General features: G+C 46.4%; 2 protein-coding genes across 4 annotated transcripts in view; one reads left to right on the top strand and one right to left on the bottom strand.

The window, feature by feature from the left end:
• The first annotated feature begins 7,274 nt into the window (after positions 1-7,274).
• YAE1 (YAE1 maturation factor of ABCE1) lies at positions 7,275-10,944 on the top strand. 2 transcript variants are annotated; one of them, XM_060247657.1, is made up of 4 exons: positions 7,275-7,536; positions 8,744-9,017; positions 9,582-9,703; positions 10,453-10,944. In XM_060247657.1, the coding sequence occupies exons 2-4, from the start codon at positions 8,901-8,903 to the stop codon at positions 10,871-10,873; spliced, it is 660 nt and encodes a 219-aa protein (XP_060103640.1). In that variant the 5' UTR covers positions 7,275-7,536; positions 8,744-8,900; the 3' UTR covers positions 10,874-10,944. The 2 variants fall into 2 exon arrangements, with proteins under 2 accessions (XP_060103640.1, XP_060103642.1); XM_060247659.1 differs by having other exon boundaries at positions 7,278-7,430.
• Positions 10,945-14,156: 3,212 nt separating this feature from the next.
• Positions 14,157-24,086, bottom strand: part of LOC132578249 (mediator of RNA polymerase II transcription subunit 1-like) — a 34,106-nt gene continuing 24,176 nt past the window's right edge. The window contains exons 15-18 of one of the 2 annotated variants that reach the window (XM_060248165.1): positions 23,062-23,157; positions 22,594-22,702; positions 15,048-15,896; positions 14,157-14,990 (exon numbers count right to left, since the gene is read on the bottom strand). In XM_060248165.1, coding sequence (XP_060104148.1) covers positions 14,402-14,990; positions 15,048-15,896; positions 22,594-22,702; positions 23,062-23,157 — 1,643 coding nt within the window. In that variant the 3' untranslated portion in view covers positions 14,157-14,401. Of the gene's footprint in view, positions 15,897-22,593; positions 22,703-23,061; positions 23,158-24,086 lie in introns of both variants that reach the window. The other variant, XM_060248164.1, reaches the window with a different exon arrangement.

The following is a 24,086-nucleotide window of genomic DNA, read 5'->3' as shown; positions in this document are numbered from 1 at the left end:
TACCCCAGCACAGGGCTTTGAGAAGAATTCATCAAAACAATGTAATTGTCACTAAAAAATCAATACCAATTCAGATGCTCCTCACTTGTTGCTAGGAAACACTAATCCTTTCGGTGGAGTCTTGCTAAGTTGCAAGGAAATTGCTCCTGAAATCCCTGCTGGTGATGGGGAAAAGTCTTAATAAACTGAAGCGACTACAAGGCAGTGGAGAAAATACTATTTTTTCCACTCTGCTGCACTTAGCCAAATAGAAGAGAGCCCTTTTCACCTGTAACAATGAACTGCTCCAAGAGGAAGTCAGATTCAGGAGAGGCTGAGAATGATGCTATTGGCAACAAAAGTAAAACCATGTAGCTCTTAATTAACATCTACATAGCCTTTCTCCACACCCACAAATTAACTTTCATACAGATTCTCACCGTACCTGCAGGATATGCTTTTAATATTTCTTGTACAGGTTGGAGAATCATTAACTTCTCATCCCTACTTGTACACCTTTCTGCAAAAGTTTTATTATGCTGCTTACTTCCCTATGCTGGCCTTACTACTAACTCTTGGTTTTTTCTAAGACACTTGGTGATGGCAACAGGTGAGCTTGTATTTACACTGCAATCTTAAAACAGTTACACCCTTCTAAACAATAGTCCCTCTAAGTTGTGGAGTCTTGTGAGCAAAAATTCTACTTTGTGAGCTACTGCATAAATCAGTTTGCTCTGGCGCCATTTTTCCTGAGCCAAGACAAAAATGTGTGAGCTTCAGGCTGACTCAGCTTAGAGGGAACACTGCTTCTAAGCCCACTGACTGCTCTGTTCATGCACTGCTGCTGTTTGCTTTGTTTCTAGTATGCATCAGTGATTCCAGTATGATCTGGTTAGGTAAAGGTAGTCCCCTGTGCAAGCACCAGCCGTTCCGACTCTGGGGTGACGTCACATCACGATGTTTTCATGGCAGACTTTTTACAGGGTGGTTTGCCATTGCCTTCCCCAATCATCTACGCTTTACCCCCGGCAAGCTGGATTTTCATTTTACCAACCTCTGAAAGGATGGAAGGCTGAGTCAACCTTGAGGCAGCTACCTGAATCCAGCTTCCGCCGGGATCAAACTCAGGTTGTGAGCAGAGCGTGTAATGCAATACTGCAGCTTACCACTCTGCGCCACAGGACACACTACCAATAATGCTTCAGACCACAGCCAATCACAATTTGGCTTATGCTGAAAACCCTAGGAGCTAAAAAGCAAAAAAGACCAGGAGCATTTTTATCTGTAGATGGCCATTTATGCTCTTATACTATTAAGGTGAACACCTGACGATAATTAATACCAGTGTTTGTTTTGGCTCAGAATCCGGAATCCCAGGTTAAGAGCCCCACTCTGCCATGGAAGCTTGCTGAATGATCTTTGGCCAATCACATGGTCTCAGCCTTACCTATCTCACAGGGTTGTATGAGGATAAAATGGAGAGAACAATGGAAGCTGCTTTGCCTTCACGCTGGGGAGAAGATGGAGGTATAAATGAAGTTATTTATTCATTATGTTCAATTCTATACCGCCTGTTCCCTGCAAGCAGGGCTCGGGTTAGCGTACAAGAACACATTAAAACAACATATAACATACGTTAAAATTTTTAAATTTACAATAAAAATTAACAATCCAATTTAAACAGGTGGCAGTTAATTTTTTCCAGAGGTGCTACCACTTTGCGGCGGGGTGGGGGAGAGAATGAGACTGCCAACAAGGATGGATAACCGTTGCTGTCCTCAACCAAAGGCCTGGTGGAACACCACTGCCTTACAGGCCTTGTGGAATTACATCAGGTCCCACAGGGCATGGATGTTAGGGATGTTAATGTGCAAGATTAGAGTTGGTTGGGGCCTTGTAGGCTATCTAGTACAACTTCCTGGAAACCTAACCCAAAGCATTGTTGAAAGGTGACTAGCCAGCACTGTATATCTCCAGTACGGGAAATGTGACCTCTACCCCCTACATAACTGGTTCTACTGCTGACAGTTATCTGTAACACGAAAAATCATTTGAATTACATTCCAATGGAAACAGGACTCCACCTCAATTATCCTCCATAAGAAAACGGATTCCAGTAATCTTAGCCCTGTTCCATTGTTTATTAGACATCACATCCTATGAATTGCATCAATTTACGATTTATACTGTGTAATCTGCCCTGAGTCTCAGTGAGGGAGATGGACCATAAATAAATAGTTTGATTCTCATGCCAGGGTTTCCTGAACACTGACAGGAACCTTGTGGGGCATGAAAGACACAGGTACAGATGATGGCATTTTGAGCTGAGGGGGCCAGAGGTGCAATTCTAGGTTTCCTCCCCCTGCCCCAGCATCCTTGGGCCTTGCTTGAATGCGGGGAAGGTAAGGATAGTGAAGTGGCTTCCGTGTTTGCTGGGCTCTCAGGGCTGGGGGTGGGGCATACCCTGAAGCCACAAGCAGCCCGTATCACAGAGCATAGGCAGCTGTGCTCATATTACCCATTACACAAGCCCCCCTCTAACAAGCCAGGCCTGCAGCAGGAGAGAGGCAACTGTGAACTTCTTTGCGGGTTAGGTGATGGGCCCACCAGGGAGAAATTGCATATCAGAATTTCCTTTAGGAGATATTATAAAGAAAGGGATTGCCAAGGTGTTAGATATCATTTAAAATTCTTTTCCCTGAGCAACCTAACCAACTTGACAGGAATGGTGTGAGAGTAAAACGGGGAGGCAGGTATGCCTACTGCCCTTGGAGGAAGGGAAGGAGTGAACTCATAAGAGTGGGATGTCTGTGGTGCTTGTTGAGGTGTGAAGTCTTGGGTGAGATGCTTCAGGGCCTGCACCAGGATCCAGCTACCCCACCTCTTACCTCAGCCCCTTTGCAACACAACTCAGGAACTTGTGCCTAAAACCAGAATATGTTAAGATCAAATCAGATACAGCAGAAGTATTATCTGGCCAAACAGGAAATTTTAAATAAGACCTGATGTGCATGTAGAATTAGGCAAGTCTCCAGAGTGGCCCACTCTATTTGACCCCTGAGTAGACACCATGAACTTCACTGACTTGGTGCAGCAGAAATGGCCACCTCACAGGGTGTCTGTTGTGGGGGAGGAAGATAAAGGAGATTGGGTAGGCCTCTTGCAGAGTTGTCCTTGAAAGGGCAGCTTCTGTGAGACCCGCCTCACAGGGTGTCTGTTGTGGGGGAAGAAGATAAAGGAGATTGTGAGCCACTCTGAGATTCAAAGTGGAGGGCAGGATATAAATCCAATGTCTTATTATTACTCTCTCTCTTTCTCGGCTTGACTTCGCGAACAAAGATTTAAGAAAGGTGCAGTAGTCCACGTCTGCTGCAGGCTTGCTGGTGGCTGACAAGACCAATGCAGGACAGGCAGGTCCAGCCACAGTGGCTGCAGGGAAAAGTCTGATTTGGGGTTGGTGCTGTAGCAGTACGATTCTTCCTCAATCTTATTATTACTACACTGTAATATATAATGAAATAATTATACAACTCACAGCCCGGTTACTAACAGGCCCCAGACCAGTACCAGTCCATGGCCTGGGGGTTGGGGAACCCCTGACCTAGAGGGTCCAGTCAAAATCCAAGAGATTGTCTGAGAGCCAAGGGTTATTCAATCAGAGGTCCAAGAGTTGTGGTCGCTTAGGCAGGTCCAAAGGTCAGGATCAGGAGTTAGGCCGTCCAGAAGGCTAAGGAGAGAACATAGACCAGTGCAATGACCACACATCAGCAGTAGCATAATGTGTTGCTTCCACACCCAGCCCATCTGCTGCCTCCTTCTTTATTCTATGCTCACAGCTGGATCTCATTGAGCTCATGAGCAAGCTGTTAGCCTCAGGTGATCCCCAGGTTTACAGAACAGATTATGAACACTTAAGATATTCTCCAAGAGCAGCTGGATATGAGGGGCACAGATAGAGATATTTGGCCAAACAGGAAATAGAGATATTTGGCCAAACAGTCGGGGGTCAAACTGGATAGAGGTCTGAGTTGTCAGACCCAGATGTTGTCAGGAGATCAGACATATGATTTGCCTCCTTTTGAGGAGTTCTAACCATGCCTTCCAATGCCTGTATTCCAGTGGATCTGGGGATTGGGGTAATGACATTGTCTCTGGAGTTTCATCAGGAACCCAGGATGTCAGGGAGCTAACCTCCCTTCAATGGCCTCAGTGCTCATGGAGTCTGAGGTTGCACTGTCAGCAGTCAATTGTGCGCTGGAGCTGGCCTTTGCTGTTTCATTATTGTTGATAGCATGGTAAGTCTCATCAGGATTGGCTGGTTCAGGCTGACCCATGACGGTTTCATCTGTGGAGTACTGAGCTTAAGATGGTTTGTCTAGGAATTTCCAGATTGTCAGCAGATGAACAAAAGTTTCCCATTATCCTGTGACATTTTATGGTGGCAATTGAGAAGCATCATGCAAACAGCACATTTTTGCACAAGGACAGTGGTTTGGACTATGTTGTATTGTTGTTATAAATATCTCTATCTGTGCCCCTCATATCCAGCTGCTCTTGGAGAATATCTTACATGTTCATAATCTGTTCTGTGAACCTGGGGTGGGTGTTCAGATCATAGCCCAGGGGCTTCAGCTGACTCATTATAGTGTTGTAGTGATCCGTCATGCTTTTCCAACACCAACATGGCATCATCGCCTAGTAATCATAAATGAACAAACAATGCAGTTGAAGGGACCTACCTCCAATGTGCCCTCCACTGCCCCCTTGTCTCTTAGCACCCCTTTAGGTCATCCCCCAGGGGGCAATACCCCCCACTTTGAAAACCATTGGGATACTATACAACTGCTGGAGAAGCAAGTTAATACAGCTGCAAAGAACACCTTCTTCCAGCTCAGAAGATGGTCTACCATCTTGACACATCTGATCTAGCCTCCTGAATCTACACCACAATAACATCAAGACTAGACTACTGCAATTTGCTCTACTTGGGTTGTACACAACACCATGGCTTGATTATCAGGAGCTAGGTGGGGCATGTATATTGTTCCCATTAACTGACCATCACTCACTGGGTACAAGTTCAAAATACTGGCATCACATACAAAGCCATGGCTTAGGTTCACCATATCTGTAGGTCTAACCCTCCCCCTATGTTCCACAACAGCTTCACTCATCTGATCAGAGGCTTCTGCAGGTGCCACCCATCAAATGGGGAAGATCAACAACTGTCCATATAATGTGTTCTCTGTTGGCCTCCCAACTTATGGAATGACCTACCTAATAACGTCAGGAATCCCTCAACCTCCTGGCTTTCCTCAAACTATTAACAATCTAATTATTCAGGAGAGCCTTTTTATATGGGTAGCAGGACTATACTGTAATGAAATATTTCAGAAATATGCTCTCATAAAGGTACAGGGACTGTGGACTTTCTATAATATGCATTCTCTGTTGCTACAAGTATGAGCCTATTATGTAATTTCTGCATTAATGTGCCATGTTAATGTTTTAAGCTGTGTCTCAGCTCCATTTTCAATTCTGCTTTTTAGGTTTCTGAAATCCAACCAGAAAAGCTCAGACCTTGAATAAAACTTTGTTGGGCTTAAAGGGTACCACTGGACTTGAACTGCATCTGAGTATTTACTGAGCGCATCTTAGAATCACAGAGTTGGAAGGGACCTCCAGGGTAATCTAGTCCAACCCTCTGCACACACATGCACCCCCAGTGAGCCCTGCTCCATGCCCAGAAAGGAAAAAGAAAACCGCTCCAGGATCCTTTGCCAAACTAGCCTGGAGAAAAATTGCCAACTGACTTAGGGGGGAGTATTTGTGAAATTGCTGATTTAAGGGGAGGCATTCGTGAATTTCCTGCATTATGCAGGGGGTTGAACTAGACGGCCCTGGGGGTCCCCTTCCAATTCTATGATTTTATAACCCCATCCCTTCTCCAAAGACTATAGGATGGTACCCATCCTCCTCCTACCCTCAAGTTTTGTCTTCACAATCACCCTGTGAAGCAAGTAAGGTAGAGTAACCACCTCAACCGCTTTTGAAGCCAAATTTGAATCCATGCCTCTCAGGTACTCTACGAACTCCCAGAAGCCCTCTACACCACTTGCTGACACAGACAATTGTGTGCGTCTGTGTGGAGATGGGGAGAGATGAGACTATTTATACAGAGGGCGAGGTCTCTTGTCAGAGCAATTGTTTACAGTTGAGGAGTTATTTTTTTTGTGGGGAAGCAGATGGGTGGAGGGATTTCACCATAGGTGGCAGCGAAAATTGCCTTCCCGTTGCAGTTACTCTCCCCTGGTGTGCTGCAGCATTGCCACTCTCTTACTCCTGCCTTGGCTTATTCTGCCAAGCACCTCCCCCCAAGCCTTCTTCTCCCTGGACTTGATGGTCTAGGTGGCGCTCAAGCCCCGCCTAAGTACATAAGAGAAGCCATGTTGGATCAGGCCAATGGCCCATCCAGTCCAACACTCTGTGTCACACAGTGGCCAAAAAAACCCATCAGTGGGGTCAGGCAGGGCTGGCTCTGCCACTAGGCAAACTAGGCAATTGCCTAGGGCACAGGCCTTCTGGGGGTGCCAAATTAGGTGCCCCTCACATAACTGGGTGATGTTATAAGTGCAGGAGAAGGGCGCCAGAACTTAGCCTTGCCTAGGGTGCCACACAGTCTACAGCTGGCCCTGGGGCCAGGCCAGTAGAAGCCCTCCCATTGTGCCCCCCAAGCACCAATACTGAGCATCACTGGCCCAGACAGGGGGTGGCTAATAGCCACTGATGGACGTCTGCTCCATATATTTATCCAATCCCTTCCCGAAGCTGTCTATGCTGGCAGTCGATGGATTCCGTTGGACGTCTGTGAGGGAAGCAAAGGGAAGGAGGAGGACGGACCGAGAGGAGGCTAAATGAACTCGTCCCCGCCTGACGTCCAGCCGAACCCGGTCTTGGGCGCATTTCCTCGGAAATAAGCCCCAAATTTGCGACCCATGGGGTTTACTTTCAGGGAAACAGACGCCGCATTGGGTTGAAAGGCTGCACTGCTTGCTTTCCCGGGTACTGGGAAGTAAAGCCCCGCCGAAGGCCGCGGGGGCGACTGAGGGCCGTTTTCCGCGTTGCTCAAAGAGGTGGTTTCCTCCGCCTTGGGGGGAACCCCGTTTCGGAGACGGACCCGCCGCAGTTGCTTCCTGGGCGGCGGAAAAAACGCATCAGCTTCCTTCTCCTGCGGGCCTCCTATGCGGGGGTAGCCAAACCGCGCCGGCTCTAGGACCGCCCCGCCGCCCCAGCTCAGCCCTTTCCGCTTCAGCACAGAACCGGAAGGGGCGGGCCGTTGTGCGACGCGTTCTTTTGCATCGGAGATGTTGGGAGCTGAGTAGGAAGCCACGTCAGAATCGCAGCACTTGCTCGCTGGGGGTGGGGATACGGTGACGACTCTTTACCTTCAGGTGGGGTGGAGAGTTTCTTCATTATAGGTCGCCGATGCGGCCCTTCTAGGCCCTTCACGGGTCACAAGAGCTGCCCTGCCTTGTGTTGTCTTAAGCGGCCGACTGAGTATGTCATCTCTTCCCCCCCCCTTTTCTCTCGTTTTCTGGGGTGGGGCTGGGGCTTAAACGGTAGAGCCTCTGCTTGGCAAGTCGGGTTACAGGAATCTGGTGGCAGGCGACCCTAAAAACTCTGCTTGGCCCTATAGATATACTGCCAGAGATCGCATTGCTGATGGAAGATAGATAGACCAAGGCAGCTTAAAGAAATACTCGAAAACTGATTCAGGATCTGAGCCCTGGCACGGATTAGGCTCCAGGAAAACTCCCCCCCCACACACACACACATACACAGATGGATAGCCATGCAACTCAGAATGTTAATACTTATTGCCCATTGGGTACTCTAGTCCTGTACATACGAAAAATGAAGTTTTATGAAGGGTCATACCTGTTACTGGCCATGTTTTTTCTGTAGGGGAGCGGTGAGAATAGTTAGGGGACACGGCACACAGAAGCTATTGTTTCCATGAGAAAAAAAAGGAAAATATAGTAGTAGGAAAGAAGACATAACTAACTGAACCTAGAAAGTGAATTCTTGGCCTTATGTATTGTCAGTCAGGTATAAATTATAACCATGTTGATATCACACATCTGTCTAGCCTTTGTGGAAGACTAGGGAGGAATTAAAAGAGGGGCTTGGTTTATATGCCCATTAGTTTTCACATCACTGGTGTTTGACAAGTGATTGGTCACTGGTGTTTGGTCTAGGCTTGGGTGCTAGTCACCCATAAAATCTTCCTGTGTTTTTTTTTTACAAAAAGTTGAGCCTGTTAAACTTTGGAAGAAGACACAACTACAACAGTTAGATTTAATTCACCCCTTCACCAGACAATCACATAGTGCTTGGCAGATTACTGATTTTAGTAACTGCCCATCAAAACAATGTAATTGCATTGCTGAATCCTTGTGCATAAGAATGTGATCACATGGCTAGATCTGACCAAGGACTAGATAGACCAGCATTATCTTTCCAGCAGTAGCCAGATGGACAGGTCCGTTTCTCTGGAGGCTCACAAGCTTGTCCTTCCAAACATCTATTTCAGATATATACTTTGGGTCCAGTTAGCAATAACTTTTGAAAATATTTTCCCGTACATTTAAAGTACCTTGAAGGCAGGATGTATGCTGTGTTGAATGTAGGCTCTGAAAAATCACTTTCACAACTGCAAATTTATTAAATTAGTAAACTGGTACTTTTAAACTTATTCCTGCAGGCAACTGTGATGGTACACTGTTTTGGTGATCAGCGTGAATCATCAGCATCTACTCTTGTTGAAGATATTTTCTTCAGACAGTATTCCTTCTTTCATCTGGTTGCTTGGAGTTTCTGTGATGCTTTCTTAAAAGCTCAGTGTTAAAAGCACAGACAAAATGTCCTGGGTACGGTCAGCAGTGAGCCAGGCCAATGATGATGTGTTTGATGAGGATGCAGATGAGATGGGCATAGCACAGAAAGAATGGAAAAGCACCATGGAGAAACGGGTTAAAGTATAACCATTATACTTTTATCTTAGTTTTTAATTTATTAATGTCTGCATGGCAAATGCATGTTCAGTTAGTTGTCAGCTCATTCTGTTGGAAAGATCTGGGTGATATACTTTTGCCTAATACATATGATATACTTTTACCTAATACATATGCACTTTTTCATGAAAAAGTGGATTTTCTTTTTAACATATACATTATCAGTACAATAGTCATATAACATAACATAAATTTATTTTATTTACTATCTTCGGTTCATATAACATGTGCCCAACTGAGCCGCCATTTATAATTTGTATGATCTGTCAAACTATTGTCCACATCGCTCTGGTTTTAACCGTTGTATTTATACTGTTTTTAGAATGTTGTTATCTGCCCTGAGCCCATCCTTGGGAAAGGGCGGACTATAAATTGCCCAAAATAAATAAATATACAACTATTTTTGACAGTATGCAACTCAGATATTTCATTAATTTGAATAAGCCAATTAGATGTTGATGTACAGTAGTTGCTTTTTAGCTCTTAAGCTATTCTTTGTACCTAATGTTGCTATTCCTTGGCTTTTAGGAAGGCTATCGGGAAGGAGTTGAGGCTGGGAAAGAACTGACACTTCAGCAGGGTTTTAATCAGGGGTATGAAGAAGCAGCAAAGATCATGTTCACTTGTGGTCAGCTCAAAGGTAATGTAAGGTAAGTTCTAAAGTATTTTTTTTAAAATTGACAGATCTCATCAAAAAGGGTTTTTAGGTTTAGGACAAGCCTCCACAAGCTACTCCAGCAGTGATCCGATGCCTCTGGAGACTCACAAGCTTGTCTTTCCCAACATCTATTTCAGATATATACTTGGGGTCCAGTTAGCAATAACTTTTGAAAATGCTTTCCCATACATTTAAAGTACCTTGAAGGCAGGATGTATGTTCCGTTGAATGTAGGCTCTGAAAAATCAGTATTTCGCGGTTATTTAAATCAAGAGTATTTCTGTCTCTGTGCTGATTATAGCTGCCTCTCCCCCAACCATTCCTATGCCTCATTGAACTTAAAGTAGATGTTTCAGGCTGCAGCCCTGTTTAAAACTCCTGTCTGCTTCTCCCCCTCTGGGTTACATCTCCTAAGGCGGTCACCCTGGAAAAGCCTGTATCTTTTCTGGAGCTGGGAAAAGTGGGATCCACCATAAATGCAAGCCCACTTCCCTCCTGAACTGTTTAAAATCACTGGATGCAGTCAGCTTTTCTGCTGGTGAAAAGAGGAGGGGGGCCCTTCTAACCCCTGCAAAGGCTTCCTGGGATTGTCAAATTCACAGAAGAAAAGCCGTGCAGGGCAAGCACCTGCACTGAGACATCAGGTATCTGCTAGAAGGATACCCATTTCCAGGAGAGTCCATGATGCAGTAGGTATCTAACTTTTCACTTGGTCTCAAATGTCTGCTTTTTTTTTTTTAGTGCTCTTTTGTCTTGGTGTCACAACAACCAACGTGATTCTGCAATGCTGAAGAGAGTTACTGATTTGCTGAATGAAATAAACAAATATGAAGAGGATACAATTAAGGATCTTAACTGTACGCACTCACAACCCTGTCTTACGGACTTACTGGATACAGTTGAGGACATGGACCTTGGTCATCCACATTCTCCAGAGGAGCAGCCTAATAGAGCTCAAGATCAACAAACTGGTGAAAATGGTACCCCGTTTTGTGGACACTATTGCACAAATAGTGGGACTGCTTCTTTCCAAAGTGAATGTTGTAGAAGATCGAAAGGACACACAACTTCTGGGAAGCCAGGCCTTTCTTGGCTGAAAGAAAGAACTGTCCGTTTAATGGAACAATTAGGCTTGCCTCCAAGCCCACCTGAACACATCTAGGAATTGCAAAGTTAATTTATTGCAGAAAATAGGAATCATTTATGGAGAATAAAGTGCAATCTTTTACAGAAGCTACTTCTGAATTCCTGAGCCCTAAGATGGATACATTCCAAATTGTGTGGGATTTATGAAAACAAATATGGTTGCTATAATCAAACGTTGAGCTTTTATAAAATAGAAAACTTTGTCTTGCACAGTCATAGTGCCTTTTTCAGGTCTTGTGCATAGAGAACAGCATGCATACCCTCCATGCTAAACATAATTTCCATCATGTTAGAGCTAACCCAGACCACTAAGTAAGAAGGCAAGGACTGCATTGCTCTGCACCTTCATCTGGAACTAAACTTTTATTGAACAAAGTAGGATTTTTCAAGGCGTATAGTGTTAGACAGAGTGTCTAGAATTTTCCAGAATAAGGGCCTGTGGTATCTGCACAAGACGGGAGATGGGAAGTGTGTCCATGTATTCATAAATTTCTAGCCAGCCAAATGGCAGATGTTAGGGAGGGGGAGGCATAAGATGGGGAAGACAAGATCACTCAGATGATCCTGGCATAGATACACCAAGGCAACCCGGCACCTGTGGTCCCTGACAAAGCCCATTGTCAGAATGTATTGTTGCTCATTCTCTGATGTACAGTTTTTAGCCTGCAGTATTTAGTCAGCTGGAAAACTTGTAAATGCAGCAAAGGTACATGCCCTCAGCTGCCTAGTGGATTTGCTAGAAAAACTGGATAGCAGCCATGTGAGGCATTCTCCCTTTTGTACATAAAAGAAGGTGGATCCAATGCTGCAAGGAGTGTGGCTTTGTTTTTGTTGTCCTCCCTCATAACAGTCTTGCCAAGTCCCAGAACGCTTGATGCCTAAGGTTGCAGGTCCCACATAGGTTGAGGGGCTCAGGTGAGAAGAGGCTAAAATCGGCAGGGCCAGAAAGGACTGATGGAGGAGGAAAGCAAGGAAAAATCTACGTCTGTAAGTTGTGCTGCTAACAAATCCCTGGATCCATCTCAGCTAAGATGGAACTGGAGGCCTCTTTCTTGCTGTGTTTGTATTCTGAGTATTTCCTGCTGTATTTGGTCCTATCCTGTCACTCTGACCTGGATGGCCCAGGCCAGCCCAGTCTTGGAAGCTAAGCAGGGCTGGCCCTGGTTAGTATTTGGATGGGAGACTAAGGAATTCCAGAGTCTCTCACCTTGAGAAGTGTCTCAAACTTCTCAAAGTCATAGTTCCAAACTTCTCAGTTGCATTTATTCAGAAACACCCCCCAGACAGATAGAGCAATGTTACAGAGTTAGCTAATGTGATAGTTCATAAAGCAGCTTTGTATGTCATCTACATCAGGGGTCCCCAACCCCTGGTCTGTGAACTAGTACCGGTCCGTGGCCTGTTAGCAACGGGGCCGTGAGTTGTATAATTATTTCATTATATATTACAATGTAGTAATAATAATATGACGACATTGGATTTATATCCTGCCCTCCACTCCAAATTTCAGAGTGGTTCACAATCGCCTTAATCATCCTCCCCCACAGCAGACACCCTGTGAGGTGGGTGAGGCTGAGAGAGCTCTTACAGGAGCTGCCCTTTCAAGGCAAACTCTGCTAGACCTATGGCTGACCCAAGGCCATCCCATCAGCCGCAAGTGAAGAAGTGGGAAATCAAACTTGGTTCCCCCAGATAAGAGTCCTCACACTTAACCACACCAAAATAAAGTGCACAATTGTATCATCCAGAAACCATCCCCTCCCCACACCCTGGTCCGTGGAAAAAGCGTCTTCCACAAAACCGGTCCCTGGTGCCAAAAAGGTTGGGGACTGGTGATCTACATGCTTCTTTAGAGCTTGCTTCAAGTCCAGTAGTACTGTACTTTGGATACTAACAAGACAGATGGAGCTTTGACTTTTGAATCTTGTTAGTTTTACTGTGCTACTGGACTGGAATCTAGCTCTCCTGGTACAAACCAACATGGCTACCTTCTGAAGCAATACTTGTAAACAGCATATGCCGCATATGAAATTGTGAAAGTATTTTGTGGCACCTACATGCTTTGGTACAGATTGTTTATATAGCATTTGAAACAATGCATTTTTTCTTTTGGATGTTTGAAATGAGCAAAGCCTTCACTCTGAGTTTTAAAAGGTTTTTTCCTGTGGGCAGAAAACAGGCAAGGAGGAAAAGATGATCAGTGGCTTTTCAGACTCAGCTCCCTCTTAACTAATGCTAATAGGTCTAGGTAGAGACAATTGGATGGGCCAGCCCCCACTTCAAGCAGGGAGCAGAGATTTGGTGGTGTTAGGTGCTAGAGAGGTTTCAGGAAATAAATTTCTGGAGACTTCAGGAAGAACTTTACTGACCTTGTCTGCAGATGGAGAAACACATAGTCAGAGTCTCTCCCTCCCTCTCCCTCTCCCTGTGTGTGTGTGTGTGTAAATGAACTGGATACGAACTGAATCCCTCAAACAAAGCTATTGGTTCATGATCCAGTCAAGAGTCTTAGGTTGTGTTCACACACACTAAATAACATGCTTTTCAACGGGATTTTACTGTGTAAGAGTAGTAAATCCACGTGCAAACAGTCACTGTGTGAATGCACCTTTAGTTTACACTCTTCTGCAGTACAAAACAGGAACTAGATTGGACTCTGCAGAAGCCCACTTCTTTTTCACCTGATACATTAACACTTCAAAATTTTATACAGCTCAATAAAAAGCTTTAGCTGCACAACTACAAAGAACCTCCTTTTCTATCTTGCTGTACCTTGGTCAAGCACCTTAGACAGTTACTCCTGCCTACAGTCTCTACTGCAAAGTTTAGTTGGACTGAGTGTTTACCTTCCCACAAATAATAAAGAGTATTTAAACTCCCTCCCCCAAATGGTGGTAGCAATGTTTGTGAATGCAGAGATGCTGTAAAAGGAAAATGGACCCAACATGATCTTGGCCATGGATACAACTGGGAGGTGAGGGGGCGGGAAACGAGCAGAGAAGTGGGGAAAGAAAAGAAAGTGGGCTTTGAGGTGGGGAAAAGGAAAGGAGGTAGTGCCAGAAGGAATGGAGAAAGTGGAGACAAAGACAGTGAGAGCTGATGCCAGCCAGCCAAGGCCATAGGCGAGACAGCAGAGGCGCAGCAGCAGTGTGTGTATGCGTGTGTGTGTATGGGGGGGGGGGGGAGAATAGGATTTCCTATGCCCTGCAACTTCTCACAGGTTTCCTCTCCCTACATTATGTTGTCAGAAGTCTAGACGAGTATGTTGCTGAGGTACAAAATTAACCTAAGAACTCCTGTGAAGAAAAACAAAACCCCTTTATTGTAATTTTAATCATCATCAAGTATTAGAAGATAAAAATTAGGCTTAAAGACACTAGGACTTCCCACTGCCATCTCCTTTAGATTTCCTTTCTTTCTGGGCTGTTGGGTGAAGTCTGTGACTCATCCGTGGTGCCTTCGTCCACCTTGTCCCTTAAGAATCCTCACTAGTAAAAAGCAGAAGCTCTTCCATTTCACAAGAGGACACCGGCAGGCTACTTGATTAAATGTTTGCTTCTGTCCTGTCATCCAGTGGCTCCAGCGGTGGGAGACTTGATGAGGAAGAGTTTGCTTCTGACCTGTCATCCAGTGGCTCCAACGGCGGGAGACTTGATGCGGAAGAGTTTGCTTCTGACCTGTCATCCAGTGGCTCCAACGGCGGGAGACTTGATGCGGAAGAGTTTGCTTCTGACCTGTCATCCAGTGGCTCCAACGGCGGGAGACTTGATGCGGAAGAGTTTGCTTCTGACCTGTCATCCAGTGGCTCCAACGGCGGGAGACTTGATGCGGAAGAGTTTGCTTCTGACCTGTCATCCAGTGGCTCCAAGGGCGGGAGACTTGATGCGGAAGAGTTTGCTTCTGACCTGTCATCCAGTGGCTCCAAGGGCGGGAGACTTGATGCGGAAGAGTTTGCTTCTGACCTGTCATCCAGTGGCTCCAGCGGCGGGAGACTTGATGCGGAAGAGTTTGCTTCTGACCTGTCATCCAGTGGCTCCAGCGGCGGGAGACTTGATGCGGAAGAGTTTGCTTCTGACCTGTCATCCAGTGGCTCCAGCGGCGGGAGACTTGATGCGGAAGAGTTTCCTTCTGACCTGTCATCCAGTGGCTCCAGCGGCGGGAGACTTGATGCGGAAGAGTTTCCTTCTGACCTGTCATCCAGTGGCTCCAGCGGCGGGAGACTTGATGCGGAAGAGTTTGCTTCTGACCTGTCATCCAGTGGCTCCAGCGGCGGGAGACTTGATGCGGAAGAGTTTGCTTCTGTCCTGTCATCCAGTGGCTCCAACGGCGGGAGACTTGATGCGGAAGAGTTTGCTTCTGTCCTGTCATCCAGTGGCTCCAACGGTGGGAGACTTGATGCGGAAGAGTTTGCTTCTGACCTGTCATCCAGTGACTCCAACGGTGGGAGACTTGATGCGGAAGAGTTTGCTTCTGTCCTGTCATCCAGTGGCTCCAGCGGCGGGAGACTTGATGAGGAAGAGTTTGCTTCTGTCCTGTCATCCATTGGCTCCAACGGCGGGAGACTTGATGAGGAAGAGTTTGCTTCTGTCCTGTCATCCAGTGGCTCCAGCGGCGGGAGACTTGATGAGGAAGAGTTTGCTTCTGTCCTGTCATCCAGTGGCTCCAGCGGCGGGAGACTTGATGAGGAAGAGTTTGCTTCTGACCTGTCATCCAGTGGCTCCAGCGGTGGGAGACTTGATGAGGAAGAGTTTGCTTCTGTCCTGTCATCCAGTGGCTCCGCAAAAGTGATATCCATGGCCTCACTCAGTGAAGCTAGGAAACCTGGGTCAGGGAGACTTTCTAGGATGTCGGGGCTCCAAGATTCCCAATCAAGTCCAGTGTTTTGCAAGATGGCTCCACTGCCGTCCATGTCTGCCATCTTGGAGGCCTCCTGTGGGCTTTGTTCAGATGTTTCTTCCATGCCTTGCACAGCTTCATTGGACTGTAGCTTGAAAGCCTTTTTGAAAACTGTTCTCATAAAAATAGGGACAGACATGCACCTTAGAAGGAAGAGTGAAAACAATCCTATGAATATTCAAGGAATTCACCAGTATATCCTTGTCTGTCCCACAGATAGCCCGCTGGCTTCCTTAAAGAACAATTCACTGTTTGCCACCATCCTCAAATGAGCTGAAATTATGCTGTCTATTCTGCAGTGGACCTTTCCCATTAGGCAACTGCTATTTAGCCCCTCCCACTGAGACTCCATTAAATGGCCAGCCTTTCCATAAATGGGGGTGGAGAGGGAGCTTAGAAGAATGAACAAGTCTTTTCCATTTATCAGCCTGTGCCCAGTTTCTAACTCAACTATCAATCAGTGGCCACCTTATTTTTCAGGAAAGGGAGGGGGAAAGGCAACAAGGTCCCCAAAGTCTCTTCCATTATTCCCCTACAGCCCATGTTTTTATTGAAAGAAATTCAAGGTGGGATATAAATAAGAGCCGTAAAATTCTGTCCCACTTAGAGCTGGGTTGTGCTGTCTATTAGCATAACTATTCCCAACGCCCTGGCCTGGATGGCCCAGGCTAGCTTGATCTCCCCACCACCTTTTCCATCCACGGACGCTATCTAGAGGGGCTGACCCAACGGCCTGGATACTCCCCGACAGAGAAGCCCTGTGCGGGGTTCAGGGGAGCCCAGGAGTGTGTCAAGCCACAAGGGACTGGGAAAGAGGAATGTATTTACACACCAACTGCACTGGCACTTGCACTTTATCAGCACCCAAGACTAACCTATGACTTTAGCATCTGCACCCCATTGACAATATATACTACCACCCTCTACTGATTATCTGGACTTATAAACTAGGAACCAACTGACTGCTAACCGCTAATGAATTTCACTAAAACTGTTATTAATTAATTTATTTGATTTTAGTCAATTAATTAATGATTGATTATGTATAATATATTTATATATTAATTTATATATATCTATATTTACAAATTTTAGCACAGTAACTAGGAATGGTGGGAGGGAGTATTTATTTATTTATTAACTGCTGGAATCGATTGAATTTATAATTTCTTATTAATTGATCAGAAGGGGAGATTGGGTTGGGTTATTAAATTAATTAAATTAAGATGTAATTAGTGAGTTAGCAGCTAAGAATAGGAGGAGTTGGTAGGGGAGGGATAAGTTAAACGACAGGTAGGGATAGATTAGGAGATCAATCGCGAGAGGTTATACTGTGAGCTATCCAGACAAGTGCGGATGCCTGCCCAAGGGATTCCAGTGCTCCTGGGGAGGGGAAGATATGACGGAATAGACAGATACACAAGAGAAGGAGACAGAGACAAAATGGTGCTCGGCCACCTTCCAGTCTACTTCCCATCCCAACGGTGGTAGGTAGTGGGACCAAGAGGAAATGCCTGTCTCCGTCACTGGTGTTATGCAACGCCAGGTCCATCAACAACAAGACCTCGACCCTCGAGTTCCTACTCCAACAGGATGTGGACCTGGCTTGCATGACCGAGACCTGGGTGCGGGACGGAGAGACAGTAGCTCTCTCCCAGATGACCCCCCCAGGCTACTCGGTCTTTCACCAGTCGCGGAACAATGGGCGGGGGGGAGGGGTAGCGTTGTTCATACGGGAGGATTACACCTTTCGGGCTCTCCTGGCTCCAAGGATCGATGGCATTGAATGTGCCGGCCTGACGTGGGATGTTGGAGAGGGGTTGGCGATCTGGCTAGTGTACCGTTCGCCCAGCGCACCAGCCAGCGCCTTACCATCACTATTGGAGGCAGTGGCAGGCTGGGCATTGGAGTTCCCGGGGCTTATGGTCCTGGGTGACTTCAATGTCCATGCCGATGACACGGCCTCCACTCAGGCGATGGACCTAGTGTCTTCCATGGTGACACTGGGGCTCACTCAATTTGTCACAACTCCCACGCATCAGGCCGGGCACACATTAGACCTGATCTTTGCATCCAGGATTTTGGTGAACGATATCGCAGCTGAAGCGGTTCCATGGTCGGATCACCTAGCCCTTAAGGCCCGTATGGAGACGTTGCCCCAACCCTGTATGGGCGGAGAGCCTATTTTGGCTTGCCCCCGGGGCTTGATGGACCCGGAACGGTTCCAAACAGCCCTGAGGGATTCCTGGCCCACTGGCAATTCCCTCGATGACCTGGTGGAAGTCTGGCAGAGCCAGCTATCCAGGGCTATCGATGAAATTGCACCTCGGCGCCCTCTGCGCCCTCGCAAGAGGCTGGCACCATGGTATACCTTGGAGTTACGCCAGCTGAAGCAAGGGCTCAGACGACTAGAGAGACCGTGGAGGCATACTCGGGACGAAGCGACGAGAACATCCTATAGAACACTTATGAGGTCTTATGAGATGGCAGTCAAGGCTGCAAAGAAAGAATACTTCGCAGCCAAGATTGCATCTGCAAAATCGTGCCCAGCACAATTGTTTAGAGTAATTGGAGATCTTATAACATTGCCACAAGGCAAACCAAATATTAGGGAATTAGAAATAGGCTGTGAGGCATTTGCGAAATATTTTGCAGATAAAATCTCTTCGCTCCGCCAAGACCTGCCTATCACATTAGACACAGTAAGTGAAACTGAGGCTCCGCGCCGGTCTTCAGATTTAGTACTGGACCACTTCAACCCACTCAGCCTGGAGGAAGTTGATGGAATTCTCTCTGCTGCTCGCCCAACATCATGTGATTTGGACCCTTTCCCCTCTTGGCTGATTAAATCCTGCCAGAGGGAGCTTAGATGTCCTCTACGGGACATCATAAATAGATCCCTCCTAGAGGGGCATTTTCCAACGCCTCTGAAAGAGGCTTTGGTCCGCCCCCTCTTGAAAAAACCTACAGCAGACCCGGCCGAATTGGCAAACTACCGACCGGTGTCCAATTTACCATTTTTAGGTAAAATTATCGAGAGGGCAGTGGCGTTGCAGCTACAGAGATTTTTAGATGACGCTTCTGTCTTAGACCCGTGCCAGTCTGGCTTCCGACCGGGCCACGGGACGGAGACGGTCCTGGTCGCCTTGGTGGATGACCTCCAGCGGCAACTGGATCGAGGCGGTGCGGCAATACTGATGTTATTAGATTTGTCGGCTGCATTTGATACAGTCGACCATCGGTTGCTGATTCACCACCTCGCCGACATAGGGGTTGAGGGGCTGGCCTTACAATGGCTTTCCTCCTTCCTCATGGGTCGGGGACAGAGGGTGGCGATTGGGGGTGAGCGATCCCAGAGGCACACACTAGACTGTGGGGTGCCCCAGGGAGCAGTTCTCTCCCCGATGTTATTCAACATCTATATGCGCCCCCTCGCCCAGATTGCCCGGAGATTTGGGCTGGGTTGCCATCAATACGCAGATGACACCCAGCTCTATCTACTAATGGACGGACGGCCCGCCTCCGCCCCGGGGAACCTGGACCGGGCTTTGCAGGCTGTTGCAACGTGGCTTAGACTGAGTGGGCTGAAGTTAAATCCAGCGAAGACAGAGGTTCTCCATGTGGGTCGTGGCATTCTGGGGAAGGAAATATCTCTCCCGGCCTTTGACGGGGCGCCGCTGAAGACGGCGCAGTGGGTAAAGAGCCTGGGCGTCTTACTGGAGCCTTCATTATCAATGGAGGCCCAGATAACAGCCACTGCCAAATCAGCATTCTTCCACCTGAGGCGGGTGAGGCAGTTGGCCCCTTTCCTAGAGCATCAGGACCTAGCAATGGTGATCCACGCGACGGTCACCTCAAGACTGGACTACTGTAACACTCTCTACATGGGGCTGCCTCTGTACCGGACCCGGGAGCTGCAGCTAGTGCAGAACGCGGCGGCCAGACTGTTACTTGGTCTCCCAAGATGGGAGCATATACGGCCAGGGCTGCGCGGACTGCACTGGCTGCCAATCGTATACCGGATCCAGTACAAAGTGCTGGTCATAACCTTTAAAGCCCTATATGGCCAAGGACCGACCTACCTGAGGGACCGTCTCTCCCCATATGAGCCCCAGAGAGCACTGAGGTCAGTGGGGAAAAGCAGACTGAATATCCCTGGGCCAAAAGAAGTCAAACTTCAAAGCACCCGCACTCGGGCCTTTTCCGTTGCGGCCCCACAACTCTGGAACAAACTCCCAGAGGAGGTGCGGGCCCTGCGGAACGTAGACCAGTTCCGCAGGGCCTGCAAGACTGCCCTCTTCAAACAGGCGTTCACCAATAACTGAATTAATGTTTACCGCCAGATTAATAACGGTTACCGCCAGTGTTGATTTAGGAATGTTTTAATTATTGATTTATTTTAATGTGAATTTTAATGTGAATTTAATGTTTTTAATACTGTATTGTTTACTTGAAATGCTGTTAGCCGCCCTGAGCCTGCTTCGGCGGGGGAGGGCGGGATATAAATAAAATTTTACATTACATTTACATTACATCTCGTTAGATCTCAGAAGCTAATCAGGTTCAGCCCTGGTTAATATTTGGATAGAAGACCCCCAAGGAAGTCTGTGATCACCATACAGAGGCAAACAACGGCAAGCTGCTACTGAATGTCTCTTGCCCTGAAAGCCCTACAGGGTGCTCATAAGTCAGCTGTGACATGAGGACACTTTCCACCACCATTCTGTGTGTCCTAGTTGAGAAGCTTACAGAGGCATTAAAGCCCAGAAATTCTGTCCCCTTATTTCCAGACTGACGATAGTTCAAGCAGATAGTCCCGATATACCCTAAGCACGGGACAAGTGTCCTGAGCTGCTCATCTAGTAACCTTTCCTTTCACATGCCCATGAAAATGAGAGATCACCAGGTTTTAGGCAAGATGATTAGGCACCCGCCAAGATTCAGCCTAGCAATGTGCTCACCCTGACTGGTGATGCTGTGTTGATCTTCCAGTTCCCAGTGGAAGCAAAGTGCAAGGTAATTAAGAACATAAGAGAAGCCATATTGGATCAGGCCAGTGGCCCATCCAGTCCAACACTCTGTGTCACACAATGGCAAAAAAAAACCAGGTGCCATCAGGAGGTCCATCAGTGGGACCAGGGCACTAGAAGCCCTTCCACTGCTGCCCCCCGCCAAGCACCAAGAATACAGAGCATCATTCCACATAATCACTACTTCCAGGAGTCCATCACAGTTGAACATATGAAGCTACCTGATATTGAAACAGACCCTTGGTCCCTCAAGGTCAGTACTGTCTTCTCAGACTGGCAGCAGCTCTCCAGGGGCTCAGCCTGAGGTCTTTTACATCACCTTCTACCTGATCCTTTTAACTGGCGATGCTGGAGATTGAACCTGGAACCTTCTGCATCTCGAGCAGTTTAACTGGAGATGCTGGGGATTGAACCTGGAACCTTCTGCATCTCAAGCAGATGCTCTACCATTGAGCTGCTGCCCCTGAAGCCTCTGCAGCTTCACTGGAACTTAGGTCCACATGTTGTGATGGTGCTAAAAAGATGGTGAGGAAAATCATATTCCATTTCCTCTAATGTAGCTGCATTTGGAGCAAGTGGGTAAATGGGAGCCATGACTGTAAGGCTTGAGGGGAAGAAGGGAGCTGCAGTGGGGCTCCCGAGACCCAAGGGCCCTGGAATTCTGTAGCCAACTTTGGCACTGGATGCCTTAAAGCATTGCCCCAGTGCAGGGCTTTTTTTGTAGAAAAAGCCCAGCAGGAATTCATTTGGGTATTAGGCCACACCCACTGATGCCAAACCAGCCGGAATGATGTTCTTGTGCATTCCTGCTCAAAAAAAAAAAAAAGCCCTGCCCCAGTGATTGAACCTGCACTGCAACAACTATTTTGATTTCACTCAGTACACTTGTCAACATGCAATATAATTTTATTCGGTAAAGAGAGATACATCTTTGCAATGAATCTCAGACTAGCTAAATGCATACTCCTTAAATAAAGTCTTCCCTAATGGAAGGGTAGTAACAGTATTACATCGTTTAGGACAACACAAAGTTTGGTCCTTAATTCTCAGTATTACAAAGATTCTCTTTAATAGGAAATCCGTGTTCTAGTATTAATAAGAAACAAGAAGGGTACCTGTGACAACTTGCATATAAAAAGGGAAATTTTCACCTTCCTTCCACTGCCAGCTCCAGCCCTGCCCCCCACCGCTATCTGTTGCTGGTTGCCTCTATCACCCTCTCCTCAAGCCAAAAAACCACTCAGCCTTCAGTGGCTTGGATTCATGTGGGTAGCTGTATTTGTCTGAAGCAGTAGAATAAAGTTTGAGTCCAGTGGTACCTTTAAGACCAACAAAGTTTAATTCTGGGCATAAGCTTTCACGTGCATGCTCACTTCTTCAGATACATACACACAAAAGCTTATACCTGGCATTAAAGTTTGTTGGTCTTAAAGGTGCCCCTGGACTCAGACTTTGTTCAGTGGCTGAGTTTCTGTAATATCAGCACTGATGTCAGTATGTCTTTGCAAGGGTTAATTTAATTTTTTATATTTAAGATGTTTGGGCAAACCTGAGGGGTTCCACCCTGAGGTCGCAAAGCCCCAAAAGAGTAACAGTGGCTGGTGCCATTCTCTGAACTCGTCCATTTGCATTGTAGGGGCTAGACTTTGGCCATTAGATGTGACATGGGCTTTCTTTGTAAAAAAAAAAAAAAAAAGCCCAGAAGGAACTAATTTGCCTATTAGGCCACACCCCATGACACCAAGCCAGCCAGAACTGCATTCCTGTGTGTTCCTACTCAAAAAAAAGCCCTGGATGTGACATCACTTACCGCTTCAAAACTCTGTTGAAAAATTCCTCAATCCCATTTAAGACCTTGTCTTTAGAAAGTGTATAAAGAGTACATATGACTTCCTTTGAGCTGGGAACATCAATCAACACTGAACAGGAGGGAGGGAGAGAAGAATACGCAATTAGGATTTTTTTTACTAAACTTGGAAATTTACACTTTGGAAATTACATAACCCAATGGATGTGGAAATTAAACAAGTGGCATCATAGAGATAGCAATCACATTACACTATAGTCAACAAGTAGTGGGGTTGTGTGTTCCAACCAGGGAAGGGAAGAAAACAAATGGGAAAGCTAGGTAAAAAGAAGTCTTAACAGCCTTTGGAGGAACAGTTCTGGTAATCTGCTAAGGGTCCAAGCAAGAACACCCTAACCCACAGTTATCATTAACAGTTTTTAGTACAGAAGTTGCTGTCACCTCCACCACCTTTCTGCTTTTTACACATACCACAGGCTAGATTTTCCTCCCCAGGCTGCTGAAATGTAACCGAAAAGCTATTGGCTTTCACCGGACAAACTTCAAAATGAAGTAGCTCTGAAGAAACTGGAAGGAAGTTATTTTATTAGAGATTAGATTCCACAAGGAAATAAAAGAGAGAGGCGCACCAAAAGAGGTGTCCCTCAAAATAAAACCCAAGCAAAGTTTTGTTAACTTACCAAAAGCTCTCTAGATGATCTTGCAAGTTAAAACAGAAGGACTCAATAATGTTAGCTGTCTTAGCTATACTTATCACCCAGTTACTTATGCATCTCGACTCTAGCTAGCTACCCTTTCCTGGTAACTCAACCTGCTCACCTGTATGTAAAGGTTTTGCAAGTCTGTTCCTATGTACCTGAAGAAGTATGCATGCATGTGAAAGCTTATACCCAGAACTAAACTTTGTTGGATTCAAAACTGTGTTCAATAATGTTTTGTTTAAGTTTTCTCTCTGTATCGAAACTTTTTGTCAATACAGTGCAATGTGCAAGCCACAGAACCCTGCCCTTGTATATGTGATAACGTAGCCTTAGTCCTGCATTACTAATTGGGTGCAAGTTGAGCAGCAGGGTGAAGAAGGCAGGGCACTAGTCTCTCCACATTCCTAAAAGGGTAAGCACACTTTCCACAAACAAATCTACATAAATAGAACTTAAAAAAAAAAAGCGGGGAGGGGAAGACAAAAATAATAAAAAGGCAGTTATGAAGGTAGAATGCCAGCAGGAGGTCGGGGGCTATCCAGTGTATTGCACTGAGTATAACGAGTATTGCATATGTATGACTATCTGCCTAGCGGACAAATCATGGGTGTGTGCTCGTTGCAAGGACCTCCTGGTTCTCAGGGAACAAGTTCACACCCATGAGGCCAAGGTGGCTGATCTGGAGAAACAGAGACAGTTAGGCAAATGGATAAGACTCTCAGGGACTTGTAAGGTGTCCCACTCTGAGAACGGCAGCCTCACCGCTGTCACAAAGCATGAGGGTCAAAGGGAAAC

Source organism: Heteronotia binoei, chromosome 10 (genome assembly GCF_032191835.1).
Source record: "Heteronotia binoei isolate CCM8104 ecotype False Entrance Well chromosome 10, APGP_CSIRO_Hbin_v1, whole genome shotgun sequence".
NCBI classification, from domain to species: Eukaryota; Metazoa; Chordata; class Lepidosauria; order Squamata; family Gekkonidae; genus Heteronotia; species Heteronotia binoei.
Note: the sequence above shows the minus strand (reverse complement) of the source record. Positions and strands in the feature narration are given on the sequence as shown.

Bases quoted from the DNA above. Each gene is read 5' to 3' on its own strand.
- YAE1 (XM_060247657.1), top strand. From the start codon at position 8,901: ATGTCCTGGGTACGGTCAGCAGTGAGCCAGGCCAATGATGATGTGTTT. The intron at 9,018-9,581 runs GTATAACCATTA...CTTGGCTTTTAG, and splicing joins CCATGGAGAAACGGGTTAAA to GAAGGCTATCGGGAAGGAGT. The intron at 9,704-10,452 runs GTAAGTTCTAAA...TTTTTTTTTTAG, and splicing joins CAGCTCAAAGGTAATGTAAG to TGCTCTTTTGTCTTGGTGTC.